The sequence below is a fragment of the Phyllobates terribilis genome, unplaced genomic scaffold, assembly GCF_046119375.1.
Source record: "Phyllobates terribilis strain yellow unplaced genomic scaffold, ASM4611937v1 Scaffold_9__5_contigs__length_417890890, whole genome shotgun sequence".
Lineage (NCBI taxonomy): Eukaryota > Metazoa > Chordata > Amphibia > Anura > Dendrobatidae > Phyllobates > Phyllobates terribilis.
Genome location: NW_027362769.1, coordinates 334,567,680 through 334,591,598, shown reverse-complemented (window position 1 = coordinate 334,591,598; position 23,919 = coordinate 334,567,680). Strand labels below are relative to the sequence as shown.

The 23,919-nt window shown below is 43.0% G+C and overlaps 1 protein-coding gene across 1 annotated transcript in view; it reads right to left on the bottom strand.

Moving 5' to 3' along the window:
- Positions 1-17,609: 17,609 nt before the first annotated feature.
- Positions 17,610-23,919, bottom strand: part of NPTX2 (neuronal pentraxin 2) — a 46,576-nt gene continuing 40,266 nt past the window's right edge. Inside the window, exons 4-5 of the mRNA XM_073648012.1 lie at positions 22,979-23,158; positions 17,610-21,017 (exon numbers count right to left, since the gene is read on the bottom strand). Coding sequence (XP_073504113.1) covers positions 20,790-21,017; positions 22,979-23,158 — 408 coding nt within the window. The 3' untranslated portion in view covers positions 17,610-20,789. The remainder of the gene's footprint in view (positions 21,018-22,978; positions 23,159-23,919) is intronic.

Sequence of the window (23,919 nt, the reverse complement as noted above, 5' to 3'; positions counted from 1 at the left end):
CTGGTTCATCTTCTCGCACAACCCGTTGGTCTGGGGATTATACGGCATCGTCCTTATTTTCTTGCAGCCATACAAGTTACAGAATTCTTGAAACACTTCTTCTTCAAAGGCTGGGCCTTGGTCAGTCAGCATTCGTTCAGGGTAACTGTGCGGGCGACAAAAGTGTTGTTGAAACGCTTTGGCTGCCGTCTGAGCCGTCTGATCTTTCACTGGCACTACTACCAGGAATCGGGAGTAGTGGTCTACTATGGTGAGAGCGTAGACATAGCCTGACCGGCTTGGAGCTAGCTTCACGTGGTCAAAGGCTACCAGTTCAAGTGGTTGTTTGGTGATTATGGGCTGCAGGGGAGCCCTCTGGCTGTCACGGTCTTTCCGTCTCAGGTTGCATGGACCACATTCTCGACACCATCTCTCGATTGCTTTCCTCATGCCAGCCCAGTAGAATTGCTCACGTAGCAGGACTTCCAACTTATTCTACCCGAAGTGCCCTGCTCCATCGTTGTACGCTTCTAAGACCATTGGCGCATCCCGCCGTGGGACTACCACCTGCCAGACCAGTTTGTGTGTCCGGGAGTTGATGCTTCTCCGACACAGCTTTCCCTCGTAGATGAACAGCTTGCCCTTCTCCTTCCACAACTGTTGGGTCTCCGGTGGAGCATCTGGATCAGGGTGCGAGTCAGCTTGTGTCAGCAACTCCTTGACTAGGTGGACAGCCAGGTTACTATCCTGCATCTCTGCCCATCCATGGTGGGGTAATGGGTTAAACGTGGCCTCCCTGTTGGCAGAGCGCTTGTTCCTCACACAGTGGGAGCACTGGGTCACCCCGTGACGATGGAAAGCGGGTATCTCTATCTCCTCCAGCTCTTCTGGGTCTTCTCCCCCATCTGGCAAGTTGGGCATCCGGGACAGCGCATCAGCATTAGTGTTTTTATGCCCCGCCCGATACTTGATGGGAAACTCGTAGTTAGACAGTCGAGCCATCCATCATTGTTCTAGGGTACCAAGCTTCGTAGTCTCCAGGTGCGTTAGTGGGTTGTTATCCGTGAAGACTGAAAATCTGGAGGAGGCAAGGTAATGTTTGAAGCACTCTGTTACAGCCCAGACTATGGCTAAAAACTCCAACTTGAAGGAACTATAGTTGTCGGGGTTCCTTTCCGTGGGCCGGAGCTTCCTGCTGGCGTAGGCAATCACTCTCTCTCTGCCTTGCTGTACCTGGGACAGCACCACTCCCAATCCCACGTCGCTGGCATCCGTATGGAGTATAAAGGGTTGGCCATAGTCGGGGTAGGCCAGGACTTTGTCTCCCGTAAGAGCCACTTTCAGTCGAGTGAAGGATTCTTCTTCTGTTTTACTCCACTTGAACGGAGTATTCGGGTTCTTGGCCTTCTTGGACTAGCCCACTAGGAGGTCCTGCATCTTGGTGAAACCCTTGATGAATCTCCTGTAGTAGCCTACCAGCCCGAGGAACTGCCGGCCGCACTTCCTTGATAGTGGAGGGTCTTGGCCAGTCCTTGATCACGGTGACTTTTTCAGGGTCTGGTGCTACAGCTTTGGCACTTACCACATGACCTAGGTACTGCACCTTGGGCTTCAACAGGTGGCACTTGAATGGCTTTACTTTCAGGCCATAACCAAATATGGCTTCGAACACCTCGGCCAGGTGCTCCAGGTGGTCTTCATATGTTTTTGAGTAGACGATTACGTTGTCTAGGTACAGCAGGACGGTTTTGAAGTTTTTGTGTCCCAGGCAACACTCCATTAAAAGCTGGAAGGTTCCTGGGGCGTTGCAGAGCCCAAATGGCATGCAGTTGAACTCGCTGAGGCTCATTGGTGTTGTAAACGCAGTCTTCTCTCTGTCGGCCTCTGCCACAGGAACCTGCCAGTACCCACTGGTGAGATCCAAAGTGGAGAAATAGTTAGCGGATCTCAGTGCTGCTAATAATTCCTCAATTCTGGGTAATGGGTAAGCGTCCTTATGTGTAATGCGGTTAATCTGCCTGTAATCAACACACATCCTCATTGTACCATCCTTCTTTCTAACGAGAACTAATGGAGCTGCCCAGGGGCTACAACTATCTCTGATCACCCCAGCCTCCTTCATCTCCCATAACATTCCTTTGGCACATTGATAGTGAGCTGGGGGTACAGGCCGGTACCTCTCTTTAATGGGTGGATGATCTCCAGTGGGGATATGATGTTGGACCCCTTTTACCTGCCCAAAGTCTAGTGGGTGTTTGATAAAGACTCGCTCATATTCTTGGACCACCCGGTACACCCCATGCTTTTGGTACGAAGGGGTGGAGTCAGTGCCTACTTGTAGCTTCTGACACCAATCCTCCACCTGCCCCTTGGAGCCATTATCCTCCGCCGGTTTGGATGGAGGCAAGGGTTCCACTGCCTTTATTGCATTGTTGCTGACAGTGAACAGCTTAGCAAGGGTGGCATACCGGGGTAAATGGACCTCTTTCTCCCCACAATTCAGGATATGTATTGGTACTCTCCCCTTGCGGACATCGACTACCCCCCTGGCTGTCAAGAAGGTGGGCTTACTATCAGAGTACACGGGTTCTACCAGGGCCTGATAATCTTGACCCCTGAGATGTATTGCTGCCCGACACCATATTAACATTTCACTCCTAGAAGGCATTGCATTGGGGAATGGATCACTCATTCTGACACTGCAGACTTCTCCACCAGACAGCTCTACGTGTTGTCTTTGCATCAAGGCTTTGTTCTCCTCCTGCAGAACTCGCTGCTGACTGGAACTGGCAGTCTCTGTGACCTGTTGCAAAAAAACAATAATTTCCCCAAGACATTGGTGCCTATAGTTATCATAGGATGGCTTTCTCGGCGATCAATATTAACAATAATCATCCCTTGTGATAGCAATTCTACTCGGCCAACCTTTATGGTCACATCTTTATACCCCTCCTGAGGCAAGGGCTGACCATTGCTGGCATAGATGTTAATATGTTCATCTGGACTGCGGGTAATGTCTGAATCAGTCCAGTATCATTTGAAAAGGATATATGGCATCGTTGTCACCTGGGAACCGGTGTCCAGCAACTTGTTCATCGGGATGCCATCAAGCACGACAGGTAGGACCGGTCGTCCTCCCACGTACTTGTCTCACCAACTTTGTGGGCCTGGTCGTCTTACTCCTGGGGATTGGCCCTCTGTCCCAGGGGTTGCTCGTTTAAATTGCAGAATCTTGCAAGGTGCCCCGCCTTTTGACAGCGGCGGCATATGGGTTGTAAGTCCTGGACGTAGCGATCGCTGTTTCTCCCTCTGGTCGGTGGAATTCTTCTCTGTCGTCGCCACAGGACATCATCTGGACTGGAAGCCAGCTGGATTCTTTCCTTTGGAGACACTTGCATGGCCTGCACGGTTTTGGTTAGCGTAAATACTCTTTTGGTCAGCTCTTGGACCTGAAGGCGTAGGTCTGCAGACGGGTCATTGGTGGTATGTGATAGCTGGGCACCGGAGGGGTGCAGTGCCACTTGAGGTTGATTCTCGCAGCACCCGGATGGCTCTATCTTTAAATTGCACAAAGTCCAGATCAGGGGTTTGCAGAGCCATAATGCGCAGCTGTGTCTGGTGAGCGTTAGACAGGAGCCCCTCGATAAACTGCTCAGTTAACAATCTGGCCTCGTCTCGCGCACTCTTGTGGTCTACCTGTTTAATGGCCCGCAGCGCCTCCTGCAGGTTTTAGAGCATAGTCCCGTACACTGTCCTGCACCCTTTGTTTGCACCCGTAGAACTTAATTTTAATTTCGGCTGCTGTGCGGGTATCAAAGGTATCCTTCAACCGGGCCAATATTTCCTTAACAGTGCCTTTGTCCCTGCCGGCCAGGACTTCACCTCCCTCTGGGCTGCACCGATTAGCTGGCCTATGAGGATGCTGACTTTCTGCTCCTCAGACAGGGGGTACACTTGAAACAAACTGCGCAGTCTCTCCTTAAATTCGTTTAGGGTGTGCGACTCCCCTGAGTACTGGGGCAACCACGCCGCCCCTGGTATATATGGCATGGATAACGGCATTACAGTGGCGGCGGCGCCGCCCGCAGCTAGATCCTCTCCCAGGCATCTTCCTCCCCCCTAGTGAACCTCAGCCAGGTCCTGGGTTTCTGCTGATGTACCAGTATGCTGCTCTCCCGGCGAGAGGGATCTCTTACCCGGCGGTTCCGGATTGGGGCCTCCTGCTTCCCCTCCGATGATGGCAAATGACATGATGACACAGTTCAGCAAAGTCTATGGCACACAGTACCCGGTTATACCAGGCTTCATTTATCCTGTTTGTGACGCCAAGTTGGGCCGAGGGGTACCCGGCAGCCGGGCCATTCGACTAGCAGGTAGTAGAGGTCCGGGTGGCCTGGAAGCAAGTTGGGGATCCACCTCGCCAGGTGAAGTTGTAGGCCTTTCCTCTGCGCTAATCTCTTTGGCCCTGCTGCTTGAAGCTATGCTGTGGCCCTCGTCCCTGAGTAAAACTTCTTTTTCCTCATCCATATGACAGGCAGCTCGGGCCTTCCTTAAGTGTCGCTCCCTCGTGATGGTGCTGGGCCCTATGGTGCTGCTGTGCCACTGGGTGTCTGGTGGGGCCAGGAGACCTGCAGTCTCCTGCCCTCCAGTTTCCGCTGCTGGGCCTTCAGTGCCCCACAACCACGGACTCCGGTGTCTGGCTCCTTTTCGCTTCTCTCCTCTGGGGCGAGCTTGTTCACAGCTCCCTTCCCCAAGTCCTTCCTCATCGTTCTCCCGTCTCCAACTCCTCTCCACTCACTACTAACTAACCCCGCCTCCAGATTTCAGTTTGAAGGGAAGGAGATCCCCTCTCTGGTCTGGAGCCAGGAAAGTGTTGTATGCTGGTATACCTGATTAGGGGACCCCTCCTTGCTTCCAGGCATGGCATCACCCCTTGTGAGGGAGGCAATGCCACGGTGGCAACCGGACCCCTGGGGTGCCAGATATACCTGCAGATTAACTCTATATCTGCAAGTGAATAGCATTTTCCGAGGGGGCGGTTTCCCTTTAATGAATTTGGTGCATTTTTCTCGGATGCCCGGCCACCAACATCAGCAAATGTACTCCAGTCATGGGCTAAAGTAAATTTCTGCTATAATTTATGCCGTTTTTTCTGGCTTAAATTATAATGAATCTTTCAGATAGTTCCATCTACTTTTCAAAGAGTAAAACCTCCAAAAGTCACAAAAATGACTGATCAAACCAAGTACAGACGCTCAGTGCATCACGACGGCGCCAATCATTTACCGTATATACATCTTGCCACCTGCTTGTTTTCCCTCTATCTCTGCTCTTCTCTGGTGTTATATAGCCTGAGCTGTCAATCAAAGAAGGAGGAGGGAAAACAAGTAGGTGGGAAGGTGCACTTAAATGTTTGGCCAAGTCATGGTGCACCGAGCGCCTGTGCTTGGTTTGAGCAGTCATTTTGTATTGACAGACTCCCTTTAAAACCAGTAGTTTTCAGGTGTAAAATCTTTAATGGATATGCCCCATAGTATTTCAATTTTAAGTTTTGAAAAAATATTTAGGAAAGTTTTTATTTAGCTATTTCAAATCGTTATGTTTCTAATGAGTTTTGCTTGCCCTATATGCTCAAAAATTGTTTTTCCCCATTATCTATAAAAATCGAGAATTCCATATTTTTATTAAAGGAATCTGTCAGCAGGTTTTTGCTACCTCATCTGAGAGCAGCCTGATGTAGGCAAAGAGAAGCTGAATCCAACAATGTATCACTTAGGTTTTTGGGTGCAAAAGGTCTGACGCAATCAGAGTTTTTAGATACAGCATGAAGCAGAGCTGAGGAAGCTAACCCCGCCCACTCCAGACTCTGTATGTACAATGTCTATAGACAGTGAGGTGCTTATCACAGGAGGGGGCGTGTCAGACAAGGAGGCTCGCTCTGATAAACTCCTGGTGCTAAAACAATCATTGCAAGGAAACAAAAACATGGAGCTTGATAAGAGAGGCATCGCTGAAATCTGTGTTTTAACCCCTACCTCATGCTGTCTTCAGATTACATAGCAAAAACCTGCTGACAGATTCCCTTTAAAGGGGGCCTTTCATCAAACTTTTCATATTGTGCTGAATATCCTATGTAATAGTGATAAAACTTTTTTGCTTTCTTTTGTTATTTCGCCTCTCTGTTGCAGAGATATTAGCAATCAAAGTATTAACATTTCTTAAGTCCAAGTGGATGTTTTTAGATACTTGTCACTGGGAGCTTGTACTTCTTCTCCCTGTATGAGGTTCTATCTGATCCAATGCCTACTTGGACTTAGCAAAAGTTAACTTATTAGGTGTCATATACTTTAATGGCTAATATTTCCGCAATGGAGAAGCAAAATGAAAAGCAAAAATTTTTATTCCGCTCTGCAGCTATTATTACATGGTGTGTGCAGCTCAGCAGGAAAAATTTGGTGAAAGGTCCTCTTTAAATTTTATTAATTGTAAGTTTATATAATTCTGTATTTTGCAGATTATAAGACGCACTGGACTATAAGACGTACCCCAATGTTTTGGGAAGGAAAATAGGAAATATATATATTTTTTTAATAAAATGGTGGTACATCTTTTAGTCCGTTTTAACAGTAGCTTATGGGGTGTTGTCGGCGGTGGAGCGGGGTCACAGGAGGCAGGGTTGCTGCTTCAGAAGGTCGGTGGCAGGAGTGGAGCGATGCTACGGTGTCTGGGTGCTCATTAGATATCAGCACCAGTAAACGGAGTCCCTTTTCCCATTCAGTTCCCTGTGGTGGGCTTCGGGAAAATCTTGTTTCCCGAGATGTCAATCTGCGCATGTGCCACCTCTGGCAGACATTTTCCCGAAGTCCACCGCTGGGAACTGAATGGGAAAGGGGACTCTGCTCACCGGTGCCAGCATCTAATGGCTACTGTGACCCCGCTCCACCGCCGTCGACCCCGGGTAAACTACTTTCGGATTATAAGACGCACCCTCATTTTCTTCCCCAATTTGGAGGAAAAAAGTGCATCTTGCAATTCAAAAAATACGTTAATGACTACAAAAACCTTGTGATATATTATAGTAAGGGAAAGTGGCATCTTTATCATCTTACAGGAATCTACAGTTTTCTATCCTGATAGTCTTTAAATATTTAATCTAAAAAAAAAGTTTAAATTCTTCAGCCTCAAAAAAAAATCACTTTAGTGGAAAATATTAAAAGGAGTTTAGGGGACTTAGCGCCTAAAACAATCATGCCTGTTGTTTAGTTTTCTTAGCTTTAATTGTGTAGAAAATGATCTTTAATCCTTGGGCAAATGTGGGTGCTTGGCACGGCCCAAACTCATTGCCCTGTTGCGCCCCTGCCCCTTTGCTGATTGACAAGCGGCCGCTCGATTGGACTTGCTTAGACTGAAATATCCCTTTAATGGGGACAATCCATGGCCAATATGTTGGTTCTTTATAAATGATAATAACTGAACATTGAACAGATTATTATCTGACTTCACAAAGCTGCTGACATTAATTAGTAGTAAAATGCACAGTTGGAGTTGTTCATTATGCCGTCTGCGGACCTTTCCAGTATGGTCCCCTGGGTCCTTTTAAGATATAACCACACTTGAGAAGCTTTGTAAAGTCTTCGTCGTAGTACACATATATTTGCATTTTCTAAATCCTACAACTTAATAATGAGCATGGCATTGTTTCATAGCATTATGTATGATACTTTAGTTATTGTATGCTATTCCCACTGAATACTAAATAGATGGTGAATCCCATTATAAATAAATCTCACCTTGTAGATGGAAATTTTTTTTTTTCACTGCACTATTTGCTCTTGTGCACTTTAAATCACGCTTATTGTATTAAGGAATACATTTATCAAATGCAAAGATTCTCTCCCATTAATTAGTGCACTTAAAGAGAATCTGTCAGTAGGATTGTCCCTCCTAAGCCGTCTATATGGGCATGTAGGTCATAGGAAGCTGAATAAAGTGATACCTTGATATCTGCGATCCGATGTCTTATTCCAGAGAAATCCACATTTTTTATTAATATGTAAATGAGGTGTTAAGATCTATGGGTGGGGCTATAGATCTCCCCAAGAATCTGCCTCCAGAGCTTATTGTAAATGACAGGGGGAGTTACCAGTGTGAGACATGTAATGACTGACTTTGCTCTTATAATCACACACAGCTCTGCAGTATGATCAGATTTAACACAGCAGAGCTGAGCTTTGTTTCATTACAAACACATTTGAGGCTACAGTTGTCCTCTCATAGTGCTTTAGCTTTCAGCCAGAATGGGGGTAGAGAAATACAACAGAGCAGAAAGCACTGTGAGAGGACAGCTACAACTGCAAATGTGTTTGTAATTAGACAAAGTTCAGCTCTGCTGTACTGTGTAAGATATAATCATACTCACCTCTGCAGTGAAATCAGGAGAGTAGACTGTCAGTCACTGCATGTATCACACTAGTAACGCTCCCTCTTACATTTAATATAAGCTCTGGAGGCAGATTCTCAGGGAGATCTATGTCCGGCCCATAGATCTTAACAGCTCATTTACATAATAAGAGAAACATGGATTTCTCGGGTATAAGACATCGGATCGCAGATATAAAGTTATCATTTTATTCAGCTTCCTATGACCTACATGCCCATTTAGACGGCTTAGGAGGGTTGATCCTACTCACAGATTAGTTTAAAGGAAATCTGGCTTGGGGGGGTGGGGTCCTTATAGCATTTCTTGATTTATATTGTCAAGAGGTACAGAGGAGTAACTAAAGTCACATGGCCCCAAGGCTAATTCTGGATCTGGGTTCCCTATGCAATAACTTGGATGCCTTGGTTCATACAGAATATGTGTATATACTGTATATACACAGATTCCCTTGAGCCACCATATATTATTGCATCCATGTGCTACTACATACTGTATTAATACTGTCCCTTTGTGTTGCCATTTATTAATGCCCCCTTTGTGTCACTGTATATTAATAATGCCCCCTCTGGTACCATATAATATAATATTACTGCCCTTTTTGTGTCTTGATAATGTCTCGTTGGACCATCATATATCAATGATGACCTCTTAAGCTTCTTTATTTTTTTAATGCCCCTTAGTGCCACCATATTAATAATGCCGCCATACATTAATAATACCTTCTGGTGCCTCCATGACCTTATTGGTGCCAGAATATAGTTATTGTATAACTATTACTGTTGTTACTATAAGTGTTGAAGTGCAGTTTAGACATCTTGTGGCAAGATACTGTGTCTTGCCTCATTAGCAAAAAATGCCCTCAACACCAATTCTGTGGATCAAAGCCATTAGTGAGAGGCTACTGGTTCTTCCCCAGACTTGATGATCTTTATGTATCTGAGCAGGGGCGGACACAGACAGAAGAGGGCCCCCATGTAAGAACAATATATGGGCCCTTTCTAGCCCAATAGCTCATCATAATGCCCGATTACACCTGTTTTTGAGGTGGAAATGGGTCCCCTTACCTTTTGGGCTGCACTAGTGATATGTCTGCCCCTGCCTCTGAGGCCTATACGTAATATTTTGCGGACCTATGTGGAAGTATAGAGGGGATCAGCTTCATTGTCATTCGCAGAAAGAAAGACTAGAAGTAATGAGATGAAACTGAAAGGGAGAAGATACAGATTAGATATTAGAAAAAAACTTTTTGACAGTGAGGGTGATCAGTGAGGGGAACAGACGACCTTGAGAGGTGGTGAGTTCTCCTTCAATGGAAGTCTTCAAACAGAGGCTGGACAGACATCTGTCTGAGATGGTTTAGTAAATCCTGCATTGAGCAGGGGGTTGGACCAGATGACCCTGGAGGTCCCTTCCAATTCTAACATTCTATGTTTAAGTGGAAGAGAATACTATTGGGGTTTGAGTCATCTTTTATGAAGTGAAGAGAACCATTTTTGGACCCATAGGCCTTGATTTATCCAGACTGGTATTGTTCATGATGGTCATGATGAGGGGGCATGTTGGTGTCAGAGGCGCCTGATTCATTAAGAAGTACAAGCTTTTTAATGAATCAGGCACGTCTGAAAAGTGGCGCACCACACCACAAACCTTACTCCAATCAGTGTAAGATTTTTGACGTAAAGCATGCCACAGCTTGTCGTGAATTTGATGAGCCATCAGGCTCCCATTCCACCCAAGCTCTGCCCATTTTGTCGAAGCTGGACAAAACTGGCTTGCAAATTTTCTGCATCACTCAAATTTTACAGCTTTTCAAAGCGATTTACGACATAATTCAGCAGTAATCGCTTTGATGAACTGAGGCCATGGTGAGATTTCATAGATGTGATGTAGGGACGGGTCGCTAGCAAATGGTTGCATCACCTTACTTTGTCCCTGGACCCCTGACAGCAGTACCACCTAAGTATCAAAATCCCAAAGGGCAGTGAACAGAATCTTTACAAAGAGTGAAGAAAAGCCAAGTTTTGCCAAAAAGCCAGCCCCAAAGATATTTGGCAATGTCCATGGTGGACAACTGGGTCAACATCTGCACACCGTCAACAGATTCGGCACTTGTATATTGAACGTTTTATCTCCTACGGAAAATCTTTCCTTCGACATAGAAAACGTTCCCTCCGTTCCGGCGCTGACAGAACTAGCAAACATCTCCAAGAAAGCGGATGACTGGAGGTTTACATATGCATGAGCATAAATATTTAATATCATGTGTATGCAGGTCAGGCATGAGAATATAGAAATCGCATTTAAACTATCACTAAAATAAGAACATGTAGAGCGCTGACACAAGAAGAAGGAAATCCATAAAAGAAGGAGAGTAACGATCACTTTGCAGTGAGATTTTATAAGCTAAGGCATCATGAAAAACAATATAGCAAACACTTTAGTATAATTAGCAGCACACAATTAAAACACAATTTTCCGATTCTGCATCTTTAATTAAAACATCTGAAGATCGGCTTCATACCATTTATAAAATCTGACCTATATCTACAAAGGCAGATTACCTCTGTGGGGGATCAATGTACATTACATACACATAAGAAAATAAATATTATACAACAGTAGAAATCTTTCTCGTTCCCTGCCATGTTTCTACTCTCTGTAGTTCTCATACAATATATATATATATATACCCATATAACAGGGAAAGACAACTTTTGGAACAAAATAGTCGTAAGGAATACAACTCCCATACAAATATCTGAAATATTCGAGCTTTTCTTACTTGCCATTCAACAATAGCTTGCAAAAGTTGTCACTTTGTAAACTTTAAGGAGTTGTCCAATTAGAATCCCCCCTGTCCATATGACCTATAAGGGCACATGGACATCATAGAGGTTGTACCACCACTTTGGACCCATTTCTGTAAGGTTTTTCAATAACTTAAAAATCCTTAGGAAATGACAATATGGATTTATTGATGAGAGTCCAATTCCTGGGGCATTGGAGTGCTTTAAAGGGAACCTGTCGGCAAAAATATTGATAATAAGCCATGTAGGCAAGATGCTATGGAGCTCATAAATACCTATTCAGATGTTTTCTGTAAAAATGTGTTTTAGCAGGATGAAGATATTGATTGGTTAAGATGACTCTCTAAAAGTCATCTGGGCGGAGCTGTAGCCGAGACTAAACACGCCCACTCTGCCAACAATAACATCCTACAGAACATCAATCAAAGCAGACTAAGTGTGATAAGAGTGTGGGGACCACATCCAACCCACTTTTGGCTAACAGGTTCTCTTTACTCGAAGCACAGCATCTAATCCATACCGTGTTTCCCCGAAAGTAAGACACCCCCGATTGTAAGACATATCGGGGGTTTCAGGGGGGGTCGGCTAATATAAGCCGTACCCCGAAAGTAAGACATATGTCTTACTTTCGGGGAAACACGGCCGTCTCCCTCTCATCTAGCTGCGCGCCGCCTCCTGCCCACTTCCGCGCCGCCCCCCCTCCATACGTCACTGCGTCTGCCGCCTCCTGATTCAAATGAGCGCCGCCTCCTGCCCACTTCCGCGCCGCCCCCCCTCCATACGTCACCGCGTCTGCCGCCTCCGTCTGACCCACGCCTGCGCCGTTCCCCTCTCCATACGTCACCGCGCCGTCCCCTGCACTTGTCCTGCTTAAAATACGGTAATGCACACAGTATTACAAAAGTAAAACATACACACTGGCATACTGGGGTATCATCTGCTGTATGTAACCCAGTGGGTATCAGCAGGTGTCACACTGGATTAAATACAGCAGGTGGTACTGTATCACACTGGGTTAGATACAGGTATAGGTACAGGTTTGCACTTTGCTGTGCCCACATGAGCTGTTTGACGGCTTAGGACGCGCCTATGCACGTCCCTACTCCAAAGAAACCTCCCCCCCGCCCGTCACAGAAGGTAAAATGCATATACACTAAAAAAACACATTTTACACAGTTTTTTTAGCTGTCAGTGCCCCTTTAACTGCGGGATGCGGACGGTTAGAGCGGGATGAGCGGAGGGATGTGGAGGCCGCGGGAGCAGCAGTAATGTTTTCCGTGGTCCATCAGGACAACATACAAAAACACGCTGTGTGGGATACTGTATGGAGCTGTAACCCTATGGAAGGCGGTGTGGGATACTGTATGGGGCTGTAACCCCATGGGAGACTGTGATACAAGCAGTGCTTATACCGTATGCTATATTTTAGGCCCTAGACATGAGCGCTTCCGGTTCCAGTGGTAAAAGGAAGAGTTACAACGTGGAGTATAAAAAAGCGATTGTCGAAGAATCTTGGGGCAAAAATGTAGTGCAGTTCTGCAAGGAGAAAATGTTGGATCACCGACTGGTCCAAAAATGGCGTGCAGAATACACTAACCTGAGTGAAAAAGTGGAGAGCGGAATGGCTAAAAAGCGCAAGATTGGATGTGGTCGGCAACCAATGTATACAGAGCTGGAAAGCCTAGTCTCTGAGTGGGTTGCAGACAGGAGAGCAAAGACATTGGTGGTGACCAGGGCTCAGATTCAGGAATATGCCCTTGCAGTGTCGCCACAGTTTGACATTTCCCCTGAACAATTCAAGGCATCACAGCACTGGGTGGATAACTTTCTTGAACGCAATGACCTGTCTTTGAGAAGATCCACAACCCTCTTTAGGTTGGAAGATGCTGAGATTGTTAAACGTGCATTAGCCTACAAGAAGTTTGTGGATGACATTGACTTCTCTAAATAGTCTTTGCAACATGATCGCCATGGACGAAACTGCCGTGTTCATGGGCCAAGCAGCTCAAACCACCATTGATCAACGAGGTGCCTCCTCAGTGTACGTTCCCTCCACCGCTTATGAAAGTGCACGTGTCACCTGCATTTTAACGATTCGTCTGGATGGCACTAAAGCAACACCGCTACTCATTGCAAAGGGCAAAAAGGAGAAGATTGAGCGGGTTTCTGGCATTTATGTGCTGGAAACTGAAAAAGCCTGGGCCACACAAGATGTTATAAGAAAGTGGCTTGATTTAATGCTGCCGCTTGTAATGCGCGGGAACAAAAGAGGGATGCTGATCTGGGATGCAGCCAGCACACACCGCGCCAAAACCATGAAAAACTTCCTTCATGAGCGGAGAATCGACCAAATCATGATTCCTGCAGGGATGACTGCTTATCTTCAGACTCTCAATATCGCCATTAACAAGCCGTTCAAGGACTATCTGCGTGTGGAAATCAATGACTACATTGAAAACCGAATGGAGAGAAATGTACGTGGGAACTTTGTGAAGCCCAGACTGTCAGAGATTGTTAACTGGGTGAAGAATTCTTGGAATAAGATCACTAACACCTGCGTTGCAAATGCACTGCGAGCTGGCTACCTGGACAAAGCCTGCTCATTTCAGGACAGTGCCGTTGCTACCCATGAGAAATATGGGCCAATGATTCGGCAAGAAATGTCGTCCCGAGAGTCCCAAGAAAATCCACAGGAACCTAAGAGTGTGGATGTTTATGATGATATTCCTGAGGATGATGACATGGTTGTCATGGAATAAATCTGTTTTATCTTCCAGTATTCCACTGTTCGTTTTTACCATTTTTCATTGTTTTACATGTTATGCAATGTTGTAACAAGACATTTTTGGCACTTCCTTTTATAAAACTGTTTTGTGGTGAATACAATACTGTTCAGGTTGTTAATAAATGTTAATTTTATGGTTAAAACAAAAAATTCGACAATTTTTTTCCAATGTAAGACATACCCCGAAAGTAAGACATAGTGGGGCTTTTGGGGATAAAAAGAAAGTAAGACACTGTCTTACTTTCGGGGAAACACGGTATATGTCATTGTGCCAAGTATTAAGGCTTAACTCGAAATGTTCTAATGACCAGCTGGGATACCAGGTGTTGGACTCCCACCAATCAAGTAGTGATAGCCTATTCTATGGATCCTCTAGACCCATATTAGAAATGATCCCAATAAACATCACCCAAGAGATAAAGACTTAGCTGGTGGAGACACCTAGAATGGATTCATCAGGTTAGGAATTGGCAGCAAAACCTTATCTAAAACCAATGGAGAAGAACATTTCCTCATCTCTAGTAGTGACTAGTTAAGGAAGATCACACAGGTGGAATCCATGGTCATCCCCAATTTCCAGAAGAGATTGGTTGTGGATCTTTATAAAGTCATTGAAACTCTTAGGAGACAATTTTCTGGAACCAAAATTCAAGATTTGATAAATGTTTGATTGATGGGGGTCTGACCACAGGAACGCTATCAGAAAAGGTTTCCTCCAACACCATGACTGCAGCAAGTATGTATTGTATGTTACTAGTATGGCAAGTGGAGGGTACCATGGATGGTACCAATCTCTATGTAGAGTAGAGGAACCATAGAGGTTACCAATCTCTATGTAGAGTAGAGGGTACCATAGAAGGTACCAATTTCTATGGGAGTAGAGGTTACCATCAAGTGCCAAATGTTGTCTTTAAGACAAATAGACCTTTTAGGCAGTATCCATTCATTGCGAAGAAAGCACATTAGTAAAACACAACAATAGAAATTAAATGGCTTACCTAATAACATGGTGCAAATAACTACAGTACATTCTAATATCAACGTAACCAGCTATGTATCGCCTTATTACATCTGTCACAGAGGCTTCCAAAGGAATCAAGACCATCTGTTACATAGACAGGAACGTCATATCGGAAAGTATCACACTGATTAAATGTTCATTGGACTCAAGGACCTAGAAAATTAACCACAGGCAAAACAAGGTCTTTTACCCCACTTTCTGGAGGGTTTCTCTTCACTCTTGGTATTGATGCTTAGCCAATGGCTTTGAAAGGGGGAAGATCATACTTCAGTCTTCCTACGGATGGAGGAAAATCAAGAGGGTTCTGGTCTCTGTTGGGTGTGTAACGCGTACACCTAGAAGTTGGCCAAGTTGAAACCTTTTCATTCTTATGGTCCCAGTGTAGGTGGCAAAGGGGCACCAAGAATGAATAGGAACCCCTCAGATCCATGCACCGAGGGTCCCACCGCACAAAGCTAGCATTGTCTTCCACCAGATACATGTGTTACTTGCACCATGTTTTCCATCAAGCCTGTAATGGTTCTGGAACATATCATACAGCATATGATAATAGGTAATCTAGCACACTGACGAACAAATCCCTGTAGAAAAACAATTCAATGCATTTTTATCACTGAAATGATACCATGTACATATTTATATGCGGCAAGCATAAAGGGACTTTGGCACTGGCTCATTGTTGGCCTTTTACAGCAAAGACGTCAAAGTTTAATCCACTAGAAAAAAAAATTAGAGATGGAAAAAAAGGATGAAGGATGTGAGTAGAATGCCAAACATAACTAGCATGAGACCATTTCTGCATCTTAAAAGCTTTTTCTTTCAATTCTTTGTCTATGGTACATTTTCTCCAATTAATAATAAAGCCATATTCTAGGAGTCTGACATATAGGGGTTCTCTGTTATGGTGATGGAATAAATAATAATAAGGGCTCGTGCGCATTTTCCAAATGTGATTCGACAAAACATCGGATCGCACTTGGACCAATGTTAGTCTAGTCTATGGGGCCGTGCACATGTCCAATTTTTTTCCTCTAACCGAGTCAGCCCAAGGAAAAAATTGCAGCATGTCCAAGTTGGATCCGATATTTGGATCGCACTCGGCCATGCAAGTCAATGAGAAAACATTAGACTGCGCTCGGATAACATCTGAGTGCAGTCCGATTTCCACGGACTGACAGAATGGAAATTTTTTTCTCCATCTTCTCATCCGAAAGAATCGGATCACACTGTGATCGAAATCTGATCAGGAAACAGAATAGAGAGAATATACGTTCTTGTGACCCTAGCCTTATAATAATTGTAGAATCCCCAATGATCATCTATAAGTGATCAGTAGGTGTTCAATTTCCCTGCAGCACCACCAAGGGAAAAATTATGCATTACACCGTGCCCATTTAAAATAAGGACAGGTCCTTCAGAGCAAGAAAGACTCTTTGTAGTCTCTCTACCCACTGGCCAACAGATGGGGGTCCTGATCATACAACCTTCCCTTTAAATTATCAAATGTATTAATTCCCTAGTGGAGTAATAAAAATTAGCTGTCCAAAGTGGGCATCCCCTTTAATTCTGTCGATTTAAATACTTTACTAAAAGTCTCACTTTTTAAATGTAAGGGATTACCCAGCCAACCATGATTTGGTTGCACACAGAGCAGAGTACCGATTTAATGGTAAGCATGAGCTTTGTAGCCTGGGCTTTCTATTGAATCCGTACCATGCTCTGTGAGCTCTGTGTGCTCTGTGTGCATGCTCAGGGAGCAATTCCTCACGCCTGAGCTACAGACTTTTTGGGAGTTTTCTGAGTGATCGTGATCGGTGTGTGTTTCAGGACTTGGACCACTGCCGATCTGCTTGTAATTAAAGGGGATCCAAATATAAAAAACCATGATAAAAGTTGAGTTACTCTTTAAACGAATTGCCAAATTGCTTATAATAGCACAGGCATAAGTAATCAAATATACCAGATCTAATTACAATGATTTATTCCCTATGGAAAAGACTACTTTTTCGTCTCACATGGTTTTTCACCTTTTTTGGCAGGAAAGATTGTGAATGAGTGATGCTTTATAAAAAGTCAGCCTTAAAGGTAACCACATGTCAATCTCTTGGCGTCACGTACAAGTTGGAGTCTTCCAATACATTGCTACCTGATTGGCTTAAAGGGGTTTTCCCATGGACAAAGTTAATTTTAATCAACATTTTAATCAATAGATCTTCGAATAATAATGCGTTTAACAATTGGATGTGTTTTAAAAAAATGTTCCTGTGCTGAGATAATCTTATAAATGTGCCCCTGCTGTGTACTGTGTAATGTCTGTGTCTGACCGTACAGGAACATGGTCTGATCATACCACATCTTCTGGGCAGGGGAGGAAGCAAAAGAGAGGATACAGACAGGACAGTAGGAGATCACAAATGATTCTTTCTTTAAAGTAAAATATTGCTGTAAAACAGGCAGTGCCTCACAAAAACAATCAGCTGTGATCCCCTTGTGTCCTGCCTGTATACTCTTTTGCTTCTTCCCCTGTCCAGGAGATGTGGTATGATCAGACCATGTCCCTGTACGGTCAGACACGGCCATTACACAGTACACAGCAGGGGCACATTTATAAGATTATCTCAGCACAGGAACATTTTTTAACTCATCCAATTGTGTTATTAATCCAAGATCTATTGATTAAAATGTAATTTGTGGGAAAACCCCTTTAAGTTACTGAAGGTGGACTAGTTCTGCACTACATAAGCTATGATCTGTTTATTCAATGCCATTATTGTAGGGCATTAATGGAGACATAAACTATACGGTGAGTCTGTTCCTTCTCTCTAGCAAAAAAAATGGTTGCACAAACACTATGCTGAATAATGAGATGGAATGATCATTAACCACTATATCACGTTATGCGGAGTTTAAGGAATATTTTTTTGCTACTTGAGTAATGCATTAACAGCTCCTTAAATCAAAGAGGAAACATTAGAAATACTAATAGCAATTCTATTGCCCATTCCTATTCACAGCTTATTACAACTGTCAGTGTAATGATCCCGAGAAAGAATACCGCAGCGATGAACATGATAAACGTCTTCTACATTATTGTAGCAGTATTATGTTTTCATTTAATATACACTTATCGGAATAAAGTTATATTTGTCAAAGTTATTCTTGCTTTGCTCCTGAATGGAAACGATTCCCAAAGCTTTTGCTGCAGGTATAGAGAACCCCGGTAGACCTCCAACCCGGTAGACCTCCAACCCCGTTGACCTCCAGCTTTTAATTTCATTCTAGAAACTATCTAGCTCTTGATATATGGCTGTATCTTGGAGACAGACAAATTAACTAAGTGCAAAGATTTGTGACAAACCATAATTATTGGTAAAGTCCAGGTTTAACAAGAGCCAACGATGGCTTAAATGGCTTAAATAGGGTTTTTCAATATCAGACACAGCATAAGAGTCACATTGATGGAACCGCCAGCTATTAAAAAGGATGTGTTTCAGGGCGAAATCAATGGATGGACAGAAAAACAATGTAAGGGGAGAATCACACGGGTGTATAACTTGGAAGAGGATCACAACGCAATGTTCGGACTGGCTGTCAGCTATCGCGACCCAAGCATGACAGCTGCATAGGAATACATGAGGCTGACACGCTCCTGTAGGGAGTCGACGGTCAGTCCAAGCATTGCGTTGTGATCTTTGTCCGGCCGTCTGACTCTCCCCAAAGTCAGAGAAACATATCATTGGGAAAATTTGCTTGGTTTCTGAGAGAGTTGGTGTGAATTGATTCACAGGACCCGGTTCAGCACCAATGTGAGTAATCTGTGGTCACTGGACAGGAAACTTGAGAACCAACCTATTTCCTGATGGCATCCATGGCTCTTTTTTTGGATCGCCGGCCTGGCATGACGTCACACCACAACGATGACATCACGTCAGGTTGCCGGCTAATCAAAAAGAAGAACTGTTAGGCAGGATGAAATTCTCCGGGCTTCTGTCTAGAGGTCACAGATTTCTGGCCGATGGACGGGGTCTCTAGTTTCTGTAACTCCCATTTACTTTAATGGTGATGTATAGATCCACTGCAATCATATCCAAAAGTTGTTCCTTCCAAATATTGGTGGTCTGGTTGGCTCCATCCCTTTTACTTCTACATCAAAGACTTAGACCCTCATCTCAAAAAAGAAACTCAATTTTCGGCAAACATAAGGATTGAGGATCGGATCAAGGGTCAATGAAAAGGAAACAAACACCAGTACCACGCTGGGTTGCAAAATCTAGAACCATAATGACTGACCCATTTGTTACAGGGCTCCATCTAATCAATGTATACAACAAGAGTTAACTCTTGACTCTTTGACCATCCATCACTGTAAGCCTTGTGACATGTCTGATTGATGTGTCATTTACAGTCCGTAATGGGATAACATTAGTAATAATAATGAAATCTATTTCAAGTGCACATAGGCACAAAATAAGCAGCCATTAAAGGACTTTTATGAGATAGGAAAGAAACAGCGCCACTCCTGTCTATAGGCGGTCTGGAATTGCAGCCCAGTCTCATTCACTTTTCCTACCTATGGGCAAGAGTGATGCTGCATCTGGGAATAAAAGCAAACTCCTTTTTCTAATCTCAGATAATCACCTTAATATTAATTAATTAGCAGGAAATACAACCAATCAGATATTGGCTTTGATGAGGCAATGAGCCTCGGACAAAAAAAAAAAAAAAAAAGAGCCAATATTTGATTGGTTCCTTTAACATTCACAATTCGATTATTTGATTATTAATATTTAGATTTTATATAATATATTATAATAACATAAATTCATTACATTTGTGCATTCGTAACATTTTATACATATTATTTTATAGCAGCTCTGGCAAAAAATAGTCAGTAGAAATTTGTAGAAATTTAGTTTTTTTTTTTCCCCATCCATCTCCAAATAAGTTTATTTACATCATTTTGGAGTAAATTAAAGTTGAATAAATATATCTGTAATATAATATATTTGTTATCAAAATGTTTTGTTCTGATATTATGGTTGACAAAGGCAATTGATACAAGGGGGGAAAAATAATGTTCTAGTGAATATATCCAGAGGCAGACAGCAGGGATTAAACTTTACTTTGCAAATGGCAAACTTTGCAGTTGTTCTAGTGATATAACTATAAATTATAGAGAATCCGATAGACCATGCCCATAATAGACCTCGCCCCTCTAATTAAGCTCCTCCTAATTGTTGGGAACAAAAAAGTGTTTCTAAAAGTTGCAACTTTTATACTCCAGTTTTTGATGAATATGTTTTGGTAAAAAGTCCCCCCAAAAAAAGACATTAAAGGGCACCTTACCGATACATAATACACATATTTTAAATAAAATGTCACATTGAAAAGAACTTTTAATAGAAAGTATAAAAATACAATAATGGTGCCCCGTGGGAAAAAATTAAAAAAAATGGCCTTAGTCACTAGAACCCACCATATATAAGTATATATGTATATTTTATATCATTTTGCCATGAAGAGTTACTGTAAGGAAGCGGCTCTCCCAATAGAAGTGCTACCGTCATACTCTGGATTTACGCACTAATAGCTGACGCCATTGTGGCATTTTGAGCTGAATTCTAGATTTGGTACAACTAACTGTTTTGTCATGGGTTAAAAAAAAAATCATCTGAGCAAATAAGTGCATTGTAGGATAAGTAACCTCATTCGAGATTGTCTCCATGGAGTTGGGCACTTAAAGGAATCGTGTCTTGGCTATAAATCTATCAGTCGTTCTTCGCATGGCTCCAGGGGTAATTTTGTTGCACCCCCAAACACATCAACATTGTTATCAGCCCATGGTATAATGTTTCCTGGCATGTTGGTGGTACAGTTGGCTATACTGACTATGTCCTCTGACTTTAGGACACGGTCCCAGATATTGAACTGGCTCAATTCTCCAACAAAAGCTTGTGTGGCATCAAATCTTCCGCCAACAGTGTCCTTAAAGAGAAAAAAAGAGATATACCAATGAATATGGCATCAATATTGCTGCAATACTTATTGTAGATTTCATGGTTTTGTACCAATCCCCAACATTTTGAAGACATGGCTTAAAGGGGTATTCCCATCGCCAAGATCCTATCCCAATATGTAGTAGGTTTAATAATAATAATATTAGCAAATAGCGCCAATTCGAAATGTAGTATAGTTCTTCTGATTGGCTATGTCTCTTTCCTCATGTGCAGGGCATTACAGGGCCTTAGGTATCCATGGTTATAACCATTGATATAGTGACAGCTAGTTGCTAGTTGTCATAACCATGGATATCTAAGCTACTGCAATGCCCTGCACATGGGGTAAGTGACAAGGCGAATCAGAAAAACTATACTACATTTCTAACTGGAGGTATTTGCTAATATTATTATTATTATTATTACACCTACTACATATTGGGGTATTATTTGTCATAACCATGGATATCTAAGCTACTGCAATGCCCTGCACATGGGGTAAGTGACAAGGCGAATCAGAAAAACTATACTACATTTCTAACTGGAGGTATTTGCTAATATTATTATTATTATTATTACACCTACTACATATTGGGGTAATATCTTGGAGATGGGAATACTCCTTTAAGTCAAAAATTAGGAGATTCTAAGTCTTTTCTACATGGCTTCCATCCTTTATCTTATACCCCATTGGGTACACTTGGCCAGCACCATAAATAGAGAGAGGATTTTCATGACACCCCAGTAAAAGGATGAAAAGTGAAAAATACGGTTTTGATGTTTCTTTTTGGTCTCGTATTAAAGGGAATCTAATACCAAGTTTTTGCTATATAATCTGAAAGTGGCATGATGTAGGGGCAGAGACCCTGATTTCAGTGATTGCTGATCTGCTTGCTGTCATTTCGATATAATCCCTGTTTTCTCTGTTGCAGATATAGCAGTGCTCAGAATGTTGCTCTGTATAACCCTGACCACCCCCATGATTGGCAGCTTTCTGTGTACACTGTAGATTGACTCTTTCTTCTTAAAGGGAATCTGTCAGCAGGTTTTTGCTATGTAATTTGAAGACAGCATGAGGTAGGGGTTAAAACACAGATTTCAAAGACGTAACACTTATAAGGCTGTGTGCTTTTGTTTATTTACACTGAAGGTTTTATCACTTGGTGATTATGATTATCTGGACTACAGCAGCACGTGGATGCTTGTCCAACTCCGCCCCTCCTGTGATAAGCAGCTCACTGTTTATAGAAAATGTACATACATAGCCTGGTGTGGGCAGGATTAGCTTTCTCAGCTCTAATCCATCCTACATGTAAAAATGCTGATTGAGTCACAGCTGCTGCACCTAGTAAACTAAATGATACATCGCTGAAATCAGGGTCTCTTTGCCTACATCATGCTGCCCTCACATGAGGTAGGAAAAACCTGCTGACAGATTCCCTTTAAGAAAATGTATTTAATCTCAAATCTGATTTGATATTTTCTTAGATGAGATTAGACGAGTGTTCACAACACAAAACAGAGCGTCTGGAAATAGAGCTGAGAGGATGCCAGCCATTGGGATTGAGACTAAATGGAATCAAGCAGCTTGCAGTGTATTATAATACATGCAAGCTGCAGAAAAAAATATGGGTAAATACTTTGAGAATTTCATGTAAAAACCAATTGTAGAAATGTTTTATATCTAATTATACATAAAATGCACATACTTCTATAGATTTTAAAATAAAAATCCTGCCACTAGATATGTGGTTTTTATCAGCTCCATCTTTTCAAAACAGCACTGTGTTCAGAGGAGTTATTTATATGGAACAACTAAAGGACATTGGTCCCTTGGGTTCTCTTGAGAAAGTATTGGAAGTAGTGTGACTATTGTGCTGATGTTCCTACAGTACGGTGTCTTTTATAAGGAAAGCTGTTGTGTAAGGAGTAATTACACTTCACTCTCACCTGCTCCTGGCCCAAAATAAGAATTCCATTTGGTTTAATTGGGTGCCAGGGGGCCAGATTTTCCCCTGAGCCCAGTTTGACGCCATCTAGATATGCTTCCCACATTCCATCCCTGGTTGTCCATGTGATGCAAATATGGTGCCATTTTCCATCACCAATAGAAAATGGGAGCTGGGCCACCTGTGGGAAAAAACAAGATGAGGAATCCGTGACTTTTCAGTTTATCTGATATAATGAACAGCGAAAAGGTTTTGTAGTGTAAAGTTATTGATTTTCAGTGAATGATGACTCATAAAGTTCAATAAAACTGGACTGTGATAATGACTAGTGGCAATCCTCAATTGCTCAACCAGTGTACAAGGACCTTTTTTACACGTAAAGCCAACCGAAGTTTCAGACCTTAATTAGTCAACATCAACAACATACTTATCATCATCCAACACTGAATTCCTAAGCTAATACACTGTTGTTTGGAAATGTCCATTGTCCCAATGTCCTCCGTTTGGAGGTTACAAGATCCCGAAGATCTGCGTTCATACTAAAAAATGGCTATGCCTCCTCAGCTAATCACTGGCAGTAATGGTGATCCGCCTCAGTCAATGACTGACTCAAGGGGCATTTCCGGCCATTTTCATTGTGTTCAGGAAGGAATCAGGAAGCACAGACCAATAGGGATGGGGTAAATATATTAAAGGAGCTTCCGGGAATGGCTGAGGGCAAGGCTGGAGTCACACAACCATTTTTCTCTCATTCGAGAAAATCAGTCCGGTTATGCTAATCACACTCTGATCAGAGTTTGATCAGACAGTTATCCAATTTTCTCGGAGGAGTAGAAAAAAAAAGAAAGTTTCTTCACCTCTATATTGTCAGCCTGTGAAAATCAGACATGACATCTGAGTTCTGGTCCAATTTTTTTCAAGGACCCAGAGAGTTGATAGAGA